The sequence below is a fragment of the Oncorhynchus mykiss genome, chromosome 18, assembly GCF_057628025.1.
Source record: "Oncorhynchus mykiss isolate SJ-2025 chromosome 18, ASM5762802v1, whole genome shotgun sequence".
NCBI lineage: Eukaryota > Metazoa > Chordata > Actinopteri > Salmoniformes > Salmonidae > Oncorhynchus > Oncorhynchus mykiss.
Window position 1 is genome coordinate 49,881,991 of NC_143039.1, and position 13,148 is coordinate 49,895,138.

Sequence of the window (13,148 nt, forward strand, 5' to 3'; positions counted from 1 at the left end):
TTCGTGATTTCTTATCGTCCGGGCTCTAAGAACACCAAGCCTGATGCTTTATCTCGTCTCTTCAGTTCTTCAGTAGCCTCCACTGACCCCGAGGGGATTCTCCCTGAGGGGCGTGTTGTCGGGTTGACTGTCTGGGGAATTGAGAGGCAGGTAAAGCAAGCACTCACTCAAACTCCGTCGCCGCGCGCTTGTCCTAGGAACCTTCTTTTCGTTCCCGTTCCTACTCGTCTGGCCGTTCTTCAGTGGGCTCACTCTGCCAAGTTAGCCGGCCATCCTGGCGTTCGGGGTACGCTTGCTTCCATTCGCCAGCGTTTTTGGTGGCCCACCCGGGAGCATGACACGCGTCGCTTCGTGGCTGCTTGTTCGGTCTGCGCGCAGACTAAGTCCGGTAACTCCCCTCCTGCCGGCCGTCTCAGGCCACTTCCCATTCCCTTTCGACCGTGGTCTCACATCGCCTTAGATTTTGTCACCGGACTGCCTTCGTCAGCGGGGAAGACTGTTATTCTTACGGTTGTCGACAGGTTCTCTAAGGCGGCTCATTTTATTCCCCTTGCTAAGCTTCCTTCTGCTAAAGAGACGGCACAAATCATCATCGAGAATGTTTTCAGAATTCATGGCCTTCCGTCAGACGTCGTTTCGGACAGAGGTCCGCAATTCACGTCTCAATTTTGGAGGGAGTTTTGCCGTTTGATTGGGGCTTCCGTCAGTCTCTCTTCCGGCTTTCACCCCCAGTCTAACGGTCAAGCAGAACGGGCCAATCAGACTATTGGTCGCATCTTACGCAGTCTTTCTTTTCGCAACCCTGCGTCTTGGTCAGAACAGCTCCCCTGGGCAGAATACGCCCACAACTCGCTTCCTTCGTCTGCGACCGGGCTATCTCCTTTTCAGAGTAGCCTCGGGTACCAGCCTCCGCTGTTCTCATCTCAGTTCGCCGAGTCCAGCGTCCCCTCCGCTCAGGCTTTTGTCCAACGTTGCGAGCGCACCTGGAAGAGGGTCAGGTCTGCACTTTGCCGTTATAGGGCGCAGACTGTGAGAGCTGCTAATAAGCGTAGAACTAAGAGTCCTAGATATTGTCGCGGTCAGAGAGTTTGGCTCTCCACTCAGAACCTTCCCCTTAAGACCGCTTCTCGCAAGTTGACCCCGCGGTTCATTGGTCCGTTCCGTATTTCTCGGATCATTAATCCTGTCGCAGTGCGACTTCTTCTTCCGCGATATCTTCGTCGCGTCCACCCGGTCTTCCATGTCTCCTGTGTCAAGCCCGTTCTTCGCGCCCCCGCTCGTCTTCCCCCCCCCCCATCCTTGTCGAGGGCGCACCCATCTACAGGGTCCGTAGGATTTTGGACATGCGTCCTCGGGGCCGTGGTCATCAGTACCTAGTAGATTGGGAGGGGTACGGTCCTGAGGAGAGGAGTTGGGTTCCCTCTCGGGACGTGCTGGACCGTGCGCTGATCGATGATTTCCTCCGTTGCCGCCAGGTTTCCTCCTCGAGTGCGCCAGGAGGCGCTCGGTGAGTGGGGGGGTACTGTCATGTATTGTCATGTTGTGTCTTGTTTCTGTCCTTTCCCTTCACCCTGTCTCCCTCTGCTGGTCGTTATTAGGTTACCTTTTCTCCCCCTCTTTCCCCCAGCTGTTCCTTGTCTCCTCCTAACTACCTCGTCACCCCTTTTCCCACCTGTTCCCTTTTTCCCTCTGATTAGTCCTCTATATCTCTCTCTGTTTTTGTTCCTGTCTTTGTCGGATTCTTGTTTGTGTTTTTCATGCCTGAACCAGACTATCGTCATGTTTGCTGCAACCTTGTCCTGTCCTGTCGGAATCTGCCGGTCCATCTGAGCCTACCTATGTTTTGTTATTAAAGAAGTTCTGTTTACGTTAATTCGCTTTTGGGTCCTCATTCACGCACCGTAACACAAGTAGTATTTTAGTGGGTGAGTCCTTTTCTATTAAGGTATCTTTACTTTTACTCAAGTATGACAATTGGGTACTTTTTCCACCATTGCAGATTTCTTCCTTAACTCTGTGTGAAGAATCTGCCTCTTCAGCATCTTTTTTAAGCACTCTGTGACAAATAACTTTTTTCAAAGTGCTACACAGTACAAATAAAAGTAGTCAAAGTGTTAAGTCTTTGAAGCTGTTTTTTTTACTGTGTTGTTTGTACTTACTGTTTGACCTTGTACTTATATCCCTATTATTTCAAGTTTATATATAGTTAGAAATATGTAACCTGTAGATTAGACTACGAGTATGTGGGTTGTTGTGCCATACTGTGATACAAAATGCAATTGTATGCATGGACAATCCCACTTAGATTGTAACTAAACATGGAAAGTACATCACGTTTCGGCCAAAATGACATCAAGCACAATAACACATTGCTATTGACTCAGAAGAAAATGTGGGTTATCAACTGATTTTATAAAGACATTCAACTGACCCGAAACAAGACAGGCAATGTAACTGAACATTTCTTTCTCCCCCCAAAACAACGCCAATGTCATATTTTAAAACACAACAGTACATTGTAACATACAGTAATTCAAAGACCAACCCACTCTTTGAAAATACAGACACGGCAACCAAAACAACACAATACAATACATTTTACTGCATCAGAAACACATTTAAAGAAGCCATGTGACCACATTCATAGTGGACACATACCGTATGCAGATGGACCTGCCTTGGAATTATCTTAATGATGTCATTTTCTGTTGGTAAAAAGGTTTTCTGGTTGACAAGAAATCATACAACCACATTACAAGCAACTGGTCTCAACCAGTTTCTGGTCTCAACCAATTGCTTGTTACAACCAGGTAAAGACACATTTTTCACGACAAGAAGACATAATGGGAAAGACGTCATATTTTGGTTGTTATCTGGTCAGATTACAACTAGACAAAGACTTGATTTTCTGTTTGCTAAAAATAATTAACTTCTGCATAAACTTTCACACCACCAGTATACAACCTGACTACGACGCCATAAAATAGATTATACTGAAACCAGTTTTGCCCGCTGGGTTACCTGTCAGATCAAGCCTGACATTGGGTGAGTTACTACTGATGAATGACGTGTCTCCCTGACATCACACAGAGCTGTTATCATTTACAACTCCACATTACCAATCCTGATTATTTCACAGTATTGGCTTTGACTTAGGTGATACATTCACTCATGGAAAATGAAATGATCAAATCATTTAGACTTAAGTTGGAAAGGGGATATTCTCACTGATGATAAGTTTAAGGTTTAGGGCCATTCAAGTGAGAGCACATTCACATGGTCCATAGCGCTGGTTGGTATATGGGTGCCTGCTGCCTATCAGTGATGCTCCACTTCTGAGCCAAGTAGCGAGCTGTTCCTTTCAGATAGACAACAAGCAGAGCCACCCAAAAACACCAACGAACAAAAAGCAAAAGACTCGTTTGTTGTAGCATGTTTGCAAATCACAAGCCAAACCTGTATCCTCAGAGAGTCAACTTTGAGAGTTTATGGGCATATATCCAATATATAATTTTTCACTATGCTATGTATGCCATTTAGAAGGACTCCCAATCTGCAATAAATCTGACCTTTCTTATCAGTAACAGAAGTGAAGAGCTAGACTCGCTCATTCTTTTGTACCCTTGAGTATAACATCATCGTGTAAAAAAGAAAGAAGGAAAAAGGACAATTAGAAAATCTGAACTTCAAAATGAGTCTGTAATATAAGAACTTCGTGTGAGAGGACTAGCTGGTTATAACCATGCAGACAGCATTACCTGTGACTAGATAGTAATACTTAATTCACCCAAAAGTTGACATTCGTGGCCAACTCTAATTCTCAATTCTTCATTGTCATCGCAGTTTATCTTGAGAAGATTAACGCAAATTGTTTTTTTTATGACCAAAAATATTCGTTTTGGCTGTAAAATCTCTTTTTGAACAGTCCTGTTGAATGCACACGGACTTATTTACAAGCACAATGTCCTTAACAGCCATAAGTGTCCATTTGAGACATTTCACCAATGTCAATTAGATCGCCTATACTTGCATGGTGGTGATTGCCTCCACTACTTCCCCCTAAAGCACATAGCCTACTAGGTTGTGGGACACACTTTGTTGACTCGTATTATTATGGATTACCGAGCCCTATTCTACGAATCTGGTTTGAGGAGTTAGCGAGGAAACTTTGGTCAACTCTGAGTTCAAACGGTGACACAAATGTGGCTCACCTTTTAGCCAGGTACATTTCTGTGGCAACGAATCCTTCAGAACTAATCTGCTCCCGGGATGGCCAACTCAGTGTTTTACTCAATTTATCCCGAATGAAGTGGTTGAGTCAAACCTGTGTGTTATAAATAGTAACATTCAAATACATTACACACAACACATTTAGTAACGACGGGATGCATTTGAAACTTCACGGGCAGTAAAACTGTCGTAGGAATTCATACAATGATTTTATCTATATGAGTGGGGAGTCATCGTGCATTGCTAAGCACACCAAATAAACGATATGCGCAAGACAGACGGCACTTGTAATAGCCCATTTCACACCATAGCCTGCTGTATTTGCAGGTTAGTTTTTCCTTTCATTTAGATTTTGGCAAAAATGAAAATGTGTCACTGACTCGCGCATGGACTAATGTTTCAGTATCGTCTCAGTTTGGCTTTCGACTAGCAATGTGTGACATGTACGTGCAGTTACAAGCCCGGCTCGAGCAGGCTCAAGTAAGCGGCGAGTGAACGATCAACATCTGCCTGATCTGCCTTCATAACATACGTGAAGCTGACTGAAGCTAGCTAATATCAGAAAATACTGAATACATCTAGCTACATTCGTAGTGTACCCCTCTGGACTTCAGTTGATTCATGTTTGACTGATATAGAACAAACTGATATAGTAATATAGAACACAAACCACTTGTGAAATAAATAGAAAACACCAGGGAATGCTTCACATAACACTAAGGACTCTACACAAATGTTAGAGAACACCAAGTCAGTCACAAAGTCAAATAACCACAAAATAGCACATTGGACAACTCTCGTCACCACAAACAACAGGTCCAAACAAGAATGTCCAAAATGTTTGTTCACAAATATCGAGTTACAACTCTGGAACACAGAGTGGCGTCGTTCGCAAATGCCCATCGCCTGTGTCAATCAGAGGTGGTGCCTCGCCAATCGGCACATGGCGGTGTAGCAGTGATATCGTTCCTTTGGTTGGAAAGTCTACAAGTCTACAGCTGTCCATGGATGATCCACCATGGTAAGTCAATCTAGACAGGGCTTGTCCACCTATAGGAACCAAGGTATCCCCATGAAGAGCAGTGAGACTCTGTCGATGAGACTATCATTAAGAAGGGAGTTGTCAGTGGTACAGTTTTTTGTTGTTGCTTATTTCCATTTCACTCCATTCCCATGTGCATCTGTATGCATGTCTTTTCCTTTTACCTCAGCCCTCCCTTCCCTTACATCTCTTTTCTACCACGTCTCTCTAATACGGTCTAAACAGTATGCATCTCTCTCTCTCCCGTGTGTGTCTCTCTCTCTCTCTTTCTCTCGCTCTCCCCGTCTCTCTCTTTCTCTCGCTCTCCCCCTTCTCTCTCTCTTTCTCTCGCTCTCCCCCTTCTCTCTATCTCTCTCTCTCTCTCTCTCTCTAGTAAGCCATGTTGCTGGTGCTCTCTCCCAGTAGCCAGTAGGTCTTCATCCTCCCTTTGCCCTTCATCTCCACGTCTCCTCTCAGCTCCAGCTGGAAACAGTTGAAGTCGTCCAGCACCGTGCGCGTGGCCTCCGACACGTGGATCTTCAGGGCTGAGGGATGAGAACATGACAGAAATGTGGTCATTGAAGCCAGAGAATGACTAGTGTATGTGTACCCTGATAGGTCATGAGATTGTAGATAAAAGAGATGGGTCACTCTCACCCTCCCCATTGGACTCCATGCGAGAGGCTGTGTTGACTGTGTCTCCAAACAGACAGAACCGAGGCATCTTCAGTCCTACAACACCAGCACACACTGGGCCTGGAGAGAACACACACACACACAACCTATTCCAATATTCCACAGACCCTAATGATTCCACAGTGTCAGACAAGCTCAAGGAAGTGCATTTGTCAGAAAACAAATACAATTTGAACCATACACCCCCCCCCCCCTTCCCGCCGCTCACCACTGTGGATGCCACTGCGCAGAAAGAGCTGCTGGGCAGGTCGGTGGCGGATTCTGAAGGAGTGTACGGCCTCCAGCAGGGCTAGCGACATGCGGGCGATCTCTCGTCCGTGCAGATTGCCGTTCCTCACGGGCAGCCCAGACACCACCATGTATGCATCGCCTATCGTCTCCACCTGAGGGCGCCACAGAGTGAGAGACGGTCACACTGTCACCAGGCTTCTTAATAAATATGTCCTTGACTCAGTGGCGAGTAACCGTGGTACAGGAGGCTCACAGCATGTCCAGGTCTTTGTGTCCTTCTAGCTCCAACACACCTGATTCAACTAGTCTTCAAGCACTTGAGTAGCTGGATCAGTTGCATTAAATGTGTGCACACCCTGTGTGAAAAACAAGGTTCAGACTCTGACTTCACCTTATAAACATCGAAGTTGTCGATGATGGCATCGAAACACGTGTAGAGGTCATTCAATAGGGTCACCACCTACAGGGAAACGTGAGGATTATCAGCCACTGCATAAAATATGTGTCCTTTAAGTAGAATAACAGTCAATTCATTTGCCTTGAGATATGAGGCAATTGTAATACAGTTAACGTCTGAAAAGTACACATTGAACACAAGTATGCTTAAATTAAGTGCAGTTCATCGATCCCAACTCAAATATTTTATTTTAATTTGCTCAGAAAAACGGCATACTCCACTTCTCATTCATGACAGCCTAAAGCCATTGCATATCAGGACTAGACTGTATTGTCAAGCGTCTGTTGACTACGTTCATTCTGGACTGACCTGCATGGGCGTGCTCTCTGCTGAGATGGCGGTGAAGCCCACAATGTCACTGAAGTAGATGGTGACCGAGTCAAAGGCCTCAGCCTGCACCGTCTCCCCTCTCTTCAGCTGCTCCGCTACAGAGCTACATCACACACAGACAGTGTTAAGCAGAGTGAGTTGGGTGTGTGTGTGTGATTCAGTCAAATCACCAAATTATGTTTGTATGTACTAGTCCTCTGCAGAGTACAGCCTTTGATGAGCCTTTCTGTGTGAGGGTGTGTTTGTGTGTGTCATTTTTGGACCTAACTATTCAAAAAAATGACACAACCTAGTACACTGTCTTAAAAATCATTTAGGATAACAAAAAAGCGAAACAACTTATTTCCACTGTGGTCCTCTTAATACACTCACTGTGGAAGTATCTGGTAGAGCAGTGCCTCGGCCTTGCGTTTCTCTTCATGGTAAGCCTGTGTCCTTTCCTCCACCAGTTCTTCCAGGTTATTGGCGTACTGCTCCATCCGAGACAGCAGGTTGTCCAGGATATTAGACCCATAACCTCTGGGGAGGGAAGGGTGGCGAGAGGGATGGAGGAGAGGAGAAATGAACGGGTAAAATATGCGGCGGGAGGTTTTTGAAGGTAGTTGTCAGAGCAGTGCAAACCTGTTGTGAGTACATCAAGTCGTTGGGTAAAATGAATCGCACACATGTTTGTGCGTGGAGAGTTATTGTGAACGCATGCAGATCTTTAACTCGAGGGGATGGGTATCAGTGCATGTCTGTAGATCAGGCACCATATAACGTGCATGGTGTTAATGGCGGTTTTAAGCAGTGCGTACAGACATGGTGTACCTGTTGTGTTTGCGCAGCAGCAGTTTGATGTGGTGGAACTCGGGCCTCTCGTTCACGTCCTCGCTCCAGCAGCGCTGCATGAGCTGGCCCACCTCTTCACTGTGACTCTGGGGGCAGAGGGAGGGCCGCAGGTAGGGCCACTGGCCCAGCGCCACGCGCTCTACGATTTCTGGTGGAGAGAAAGAGTGTGGGAGGAAGAGACAGGGGTGAGAGAATATGTGAGAATCCATAAAACCATATTGTACTATTGTACAGTCGTGGCCAAAAGTTTTGAGAAAGACACAAATATTAATTTCCACAAAGTTTGCTGCTTCAGTGTCTTTAGATGTTTTTGTCAGATGTTACTATGGAATACTGAAGTATAATTACAAGCATTTCATAAGTTTCAATGGCTTTTATTGACAATTACGTGAAGTTAATGCAAATAGTCAATATTTTCAGTGTTGACCCTTCTTTTTCAAGACCTCTGCAATCCGCCCTGGCATGCTGTCAGTTAACTTCTGGGCCACATCCTGACTGATGGCAGCCCATTCTTGCATAATCAATGCTTGGAGTTTGTCAGAATTTGTGGGTTTTTGTTTGTCCACCCACCTCTTGAGGATTGACCACAAGTTCTCAATGGGATTACAGTCTGGCCATGGACCCAACATATCAATGTTTTGTTCCCCGAGCCACTTAGTTATCACTTTTGCCTTATGGCAAGGTGCGTCATCATGCTGGAAAAGGCATTGTTCATCACCAAACTGTTCCTGGATGGTTGGGAGAAGTTGCTCTCGGAGGATGTGTTTGTACCATTCTTTATTCATGGCTGTGTTCTTAGGCCCAATTGTGAGTTTGCCCACTCCCTTGGCCGAGAAGCAACCCCACACATGAATGGTCTCAGGATGCTTTACTGTTGACATGACACAGGACTGATGGTAGCGCTCACCTTGTCTTCTCCGGACAAGCTTTTTTCCGGATGCCCCAAACAATCGGAAAGGGGATTCATCAGAAAAAATGACTTTACCCCAGTCCTCAGCAGTCCAATCCCTGTACCTTTTGCAGAATATCAGTCTGTCCCTGATGTTTTTCCTGGAGAGAAGTGGCTTCTTTGCTGCCCTTCTTGACACCAGGCCATCCTCCAAAAGTCTTCACCTCACTGTGCGTGCAGATGAACTCACACCTGCCTGCTGCCATTCCTGAGCAAGCTCTGTACGTACTGGTGGTGCCCCGATCCCGCAGCTGAATCATTTTTAGGAGACGGTCCTGGCACTTGTTGGACTTCCTTGGGCGCCCTGAAGCCTTCTTCACAACAATTGAACCGCTCTCCTTGACGTTCTTGATGATCCGATAAATGGTTGATTTAGGTGCAATCTTACTGGCAGCAATATCCTTGATGTGAAGCCCATTTTTGTGCAAAGCAATGAAGACGGCACGTGTTTCCTTGCAGGTAACCATTGTTGACAGAGGAAGAACAATGATTCCAAGCACCACCCTCCTTTTGAAGCTTCCAGTCTGTTATTAGAACTCAATCAGCATGACAGAGTGATCTCCAGCCTTGTCCTCGTCAACACTCACACCTGTGTTAACAAGAGACTCACTGACATGATATCAGCTGGTCCTTTTGTGGCAAGGCTGAAATGCAGTGGAAATGTTTTTTTGGGATTCAGTTAATTTGCATGGCAAAGAGGGACTTTGCAATTAATTGCAATTCATCTGATCACTCTTCATAACATTCTGGAGTATATGCAAATATGCATACAAACTGAGGCAGCAGACTTTGTGAAAATTAATATTTGTGTCATTCTCAAAGCTTTTGGCCACGACTGTACTAAGGGACATTTCAATTTGAGAGAGAGAGAGGTGGAGCTCAAGTGAACTTCATTTAGAAAAGCTACCTTGGACAGACAAGCCTCTTCTCCTTCCCAGTAACAAGAACGAGACACGTTAGAATCGTCCCAAGGCTGCAGTAAAACCAGCCTCTTTCTCAAGGTCAATAGTTTCAGAGACATAACTGTATCAACAACAAAAACACTCCTTTTAAGTCTCTTCTCTGTTGTCAAGTCTCCTATCCGCCATTAACCTATTACAACTCTCAATCTCCTTCCCTCTCTCCTTCTTTTCTGTTCCGAACGAGGCGTCACTTCAAAGGCAGAGGCATCCTAATAGACTTGAATATGAAAGGCCAAGGCAGAATGAGGTTGAAGGAAACAATGTTCTGTCAAACGCGTCAATACTTGAATGACTGTATCTGGGTCACCTCTCATGTTTGCTCTCCATATCAGCGCTTTTCCATTCAGTAAATAAACAATATCTCCATCCGGGGACCGACTCTTCCAGTGCCAATGTCCTGAACTCATTGTCCACCACCCCTCTCTCCTCATTTCATTGATTTTCCTCTTATCTTATTTTTAGTTCCCAACTTCTGTCTCTTGTCTCTCACACATAAATTATATGACCCCCCCCCCCCCCCCATTCAATTCAATGTGTGTACTGTATAACCACAGTCAGTGAGCTAGCTTAGCATATAGCGCTGCCTCCCTGAACCAGGGTCCTCTACCTCAAGGGTTCCCAACCTAGGGGGCCTGCACACCCCATACAGAGCGGCAACGTTTCATGGGGGGTGAGAGGGGGGAACCTTTTTTTTTTTTTTACACAATTCTCGAAGGTTTATACCGATCTAAATCTGCAAGGATAGAAACGAGTGGTAAAATGCCAGAGGAAGACGCGCCTGATGCACACGGGAATATCTTTGGTTTGTCTCTATGACATTCATATGAAGCTGAGCTACGACCTGCTAAAGTCGAGGAGTCACAGTAACTGGACTTTGCTTGGAAAGTAATCTTATACAATGTGTGATCAATTGATCTAATCACTTTCTGTAAAAGAGAATGTGTAATTAAATTGAGTGTTCATATAAATTATCAGAATAAAACATATTCGGTAGCGGAATAACATTTGGGGAAATCGGGTCTAGACTTGATTTCCTTATCCATTATTATTATTATCATTATTATTATTATTATTATCATTATTACTATTTTTATTACGATCATTATTATCATTATTATTATCATCATCATTATTATCATTATTATTATTATTATTACCATCATTATTATTATTATTAATATAATCATTATTATTATTATTATTATGATCATTATTATCATCATTATTAACATCATTATTATTATCACCATTATTATTATAATTAATATAATCATTATTATTAATAATAATAATCATTATTATTGTCATTATTATCATTATTATTATTATTATCATCATCATTATTATTATTATCATCATTAATATCATCATTATTATCATTAATATTATTATTATTATCATTAAATAGCCTCCCTAAAAGATGGGTCTTGTTAAACTATGTAGGAATTGCAAGAAAATAGCTTAAAAACACATTTTCCTAGGTTCCTCCAATTAAACAAAATCAAACTGGTGGTGTATTTAATATAGGGAATCTCAATAAACAATGAAAATGGGAAAAAAGGCTGGGGACCACTGCTTTACCCCACCAACACACATGACCACCCCCGCTTGACAACATACGAACCGATTGGCCACATTTCAAGCTAGCTGTGGCGTGAGCTTACAGCACATTCTTAACTCTGTGACATGTACAGAATTTGAATGTGCTTCCATAAGAGCCCGCCTAGGTATTTCTACTGACAGCAACTAGGGAGCTAGCTCTTTATGACCACTGGGATCTACTTTTGATCCTACATAATTAGGGGAATGTCAAAGAGTCCTGAGCAGATTTTCCTATGCAGGAGATGTATGTTTCCCTGGGGAATAAGGTGGATGGCAGCAATTTACAATGTGTAAGTATGTGTACTTATACATTGTGTCTGTGTGTGTGTGTCTGTGTGTCTGTGTGTGGTGAAAGATATATGGTGACAGAGAGTCGGCACCTTAGAGATATGACAGAACCATGGCTGACAGGACTGGAATGTAAAAGGGAAGATGGAAGGTGAAGATTGATTTAAAAAAACACCTGAGGGAGAGAAAGAGAGAGAGAGAGAGAGAGAAGGGGGAAGGAGAGAGAGAGAGAGAGGGGGAGGGATAGAGAGAGAGAGAGAGGGGGAGGGAGAGGGGGGAGAGAGAAAAAGAAAGAAAGATAGAAAAAAAGAGAAGGAAAGAGAGTACTACATGATTTACTACATTTAGCATTTTAAAGAGTAATGTATCACAACTACGGGTTATCACTGCTGGGGTGGGCACATTATTAGTATATTAGTAATTATAGGTATTACTAGACCTGCATGAACAAACACACACACACACACACACATGTTCATAGTACTTTCCGAGAGAGAGAGAGATATAGAGAGAGCGACAGGAGGAAGGAGGGTTGAGAAACCCACACACTTCTCAGAATCTAATTGGATTCAGTGCCATGCTTCTTGGAGAACACAAATAACAAATGACAAATGTGTAAAAAAAGAGAAAGTGTTGTACATTTTCCCTCTCCAAGATGCCTTTCAAAATGATTTGTGTTCTACACAGAAGCTAATATAGTCCAGGTCTCTCTTGAATTATTTTTTATTTTTTTTATCTCAATGAGACTAACCTGGTTAAATGAAGTTAATAAAATCAATATATATGTTGTGCAATTAAATGCTTTGTCTTTCCCCAAAATAATCAAAATAAAAGATGCTAACCTCATCCGTTTTTCTCTCTTCATTGTTTCAAGTACCATTCCATATGTCTGTACTTCAATCTTCAAGTCTAACCCTATTTACCTTGATATGCATTCTATATAATTATAGTGCCTTAGAAAGTATTCATACCCCTTGACTTATTCCACATTTTGTTGTGTTACAGCTTGAATTCAAAATGGATTAAATCAATTTCTCCCCCCCCCCCTTCAGCCATCTACAGGCAATACCCAAAGTGAAAACATTTTTCTATACGTTTTTGCAAATGTATTGAAAAATAAATATCTCATTCACATAAGTGTTCAAACCCCTGAGTCAAAACTTTGTAGAGGCACCTTTGGCAGTGATTACAGCTGTGAGTCTTTCTGGGTAAATCTAAGAGCTTTCCACACCTGGATTGTGCAACATTTGCCCATTATTCATTTCAAACTTCTTCCAGCTCTGTCAAATTGGTTGTTGATCATTGCTAGACAACCATTTTCAGGTCTTGCTATAGATTTTCAAGTAGATTTAAGTCAAAAATGCAACTTGGCCACACAGGAGCATTCATTGTCTTCTTGGTAAGCAACTCTAGTATAGATTTGGCCTTGTGTAGGTTAGCATTGTGGAGTAAGTGCAATGTTGTTGGTCCATCCTCAGTTTTCTCCTATCACAGCCATTCAACTGAAACAATTTTAATGTCACTATTGGCCTCATGGAGAAATCCCTGAGC

At 43.4% G+C, this 13,148-nt stretch overlaps 1 protein-coding gene across 1 annotated transcript in view; it reads right to left on the bottom strand.

Moving 5' to 3' along the window:
- Window positions 1–2,391: 2,391 nt before the first annotated feature.
- The window catches only part of LOC110496297 (atrial natriuretic peptide receptor 1), a 125,218-nt gene continuing 114,461 nt past the window's right edge, over window positions 2,392–13,148 (bottom strand). The window contains exons 16-22 of the mRNA XM_090208717.1: window positions 7,776–7,944; window positions 7,338–7,484; window positions 6,945–7,068; window positions 6,570–6,638; window positions 6,156–6,330; window positions 5,909–6,007; window positions 2,392–5,796 (exon numbers count right to left, since the gene is read on the bottom strand). Of these exons, the coding sequence (XP_090064843.1) occupies window positions 5,642–5,796; window positions 5,909–6,007; window positions 6,156–6,330; window positions 6,570–6,638; window positions 6,945–7,068; window positions 7,338–7,484; window positions 7,776–7,944 (938 nt within the window). The 3' untranslated portion in view covers window positions 2,392–5,641. The remainder of the gene's footprint in view (window positions 5,797–5,908; window positions 6,008–6,155; window positions 6,331–6,569; window positions 6,639–6,944; window positions 7,069–7,337; window positions 7,485–7,775; window positions 7,945–13,148) is intronic.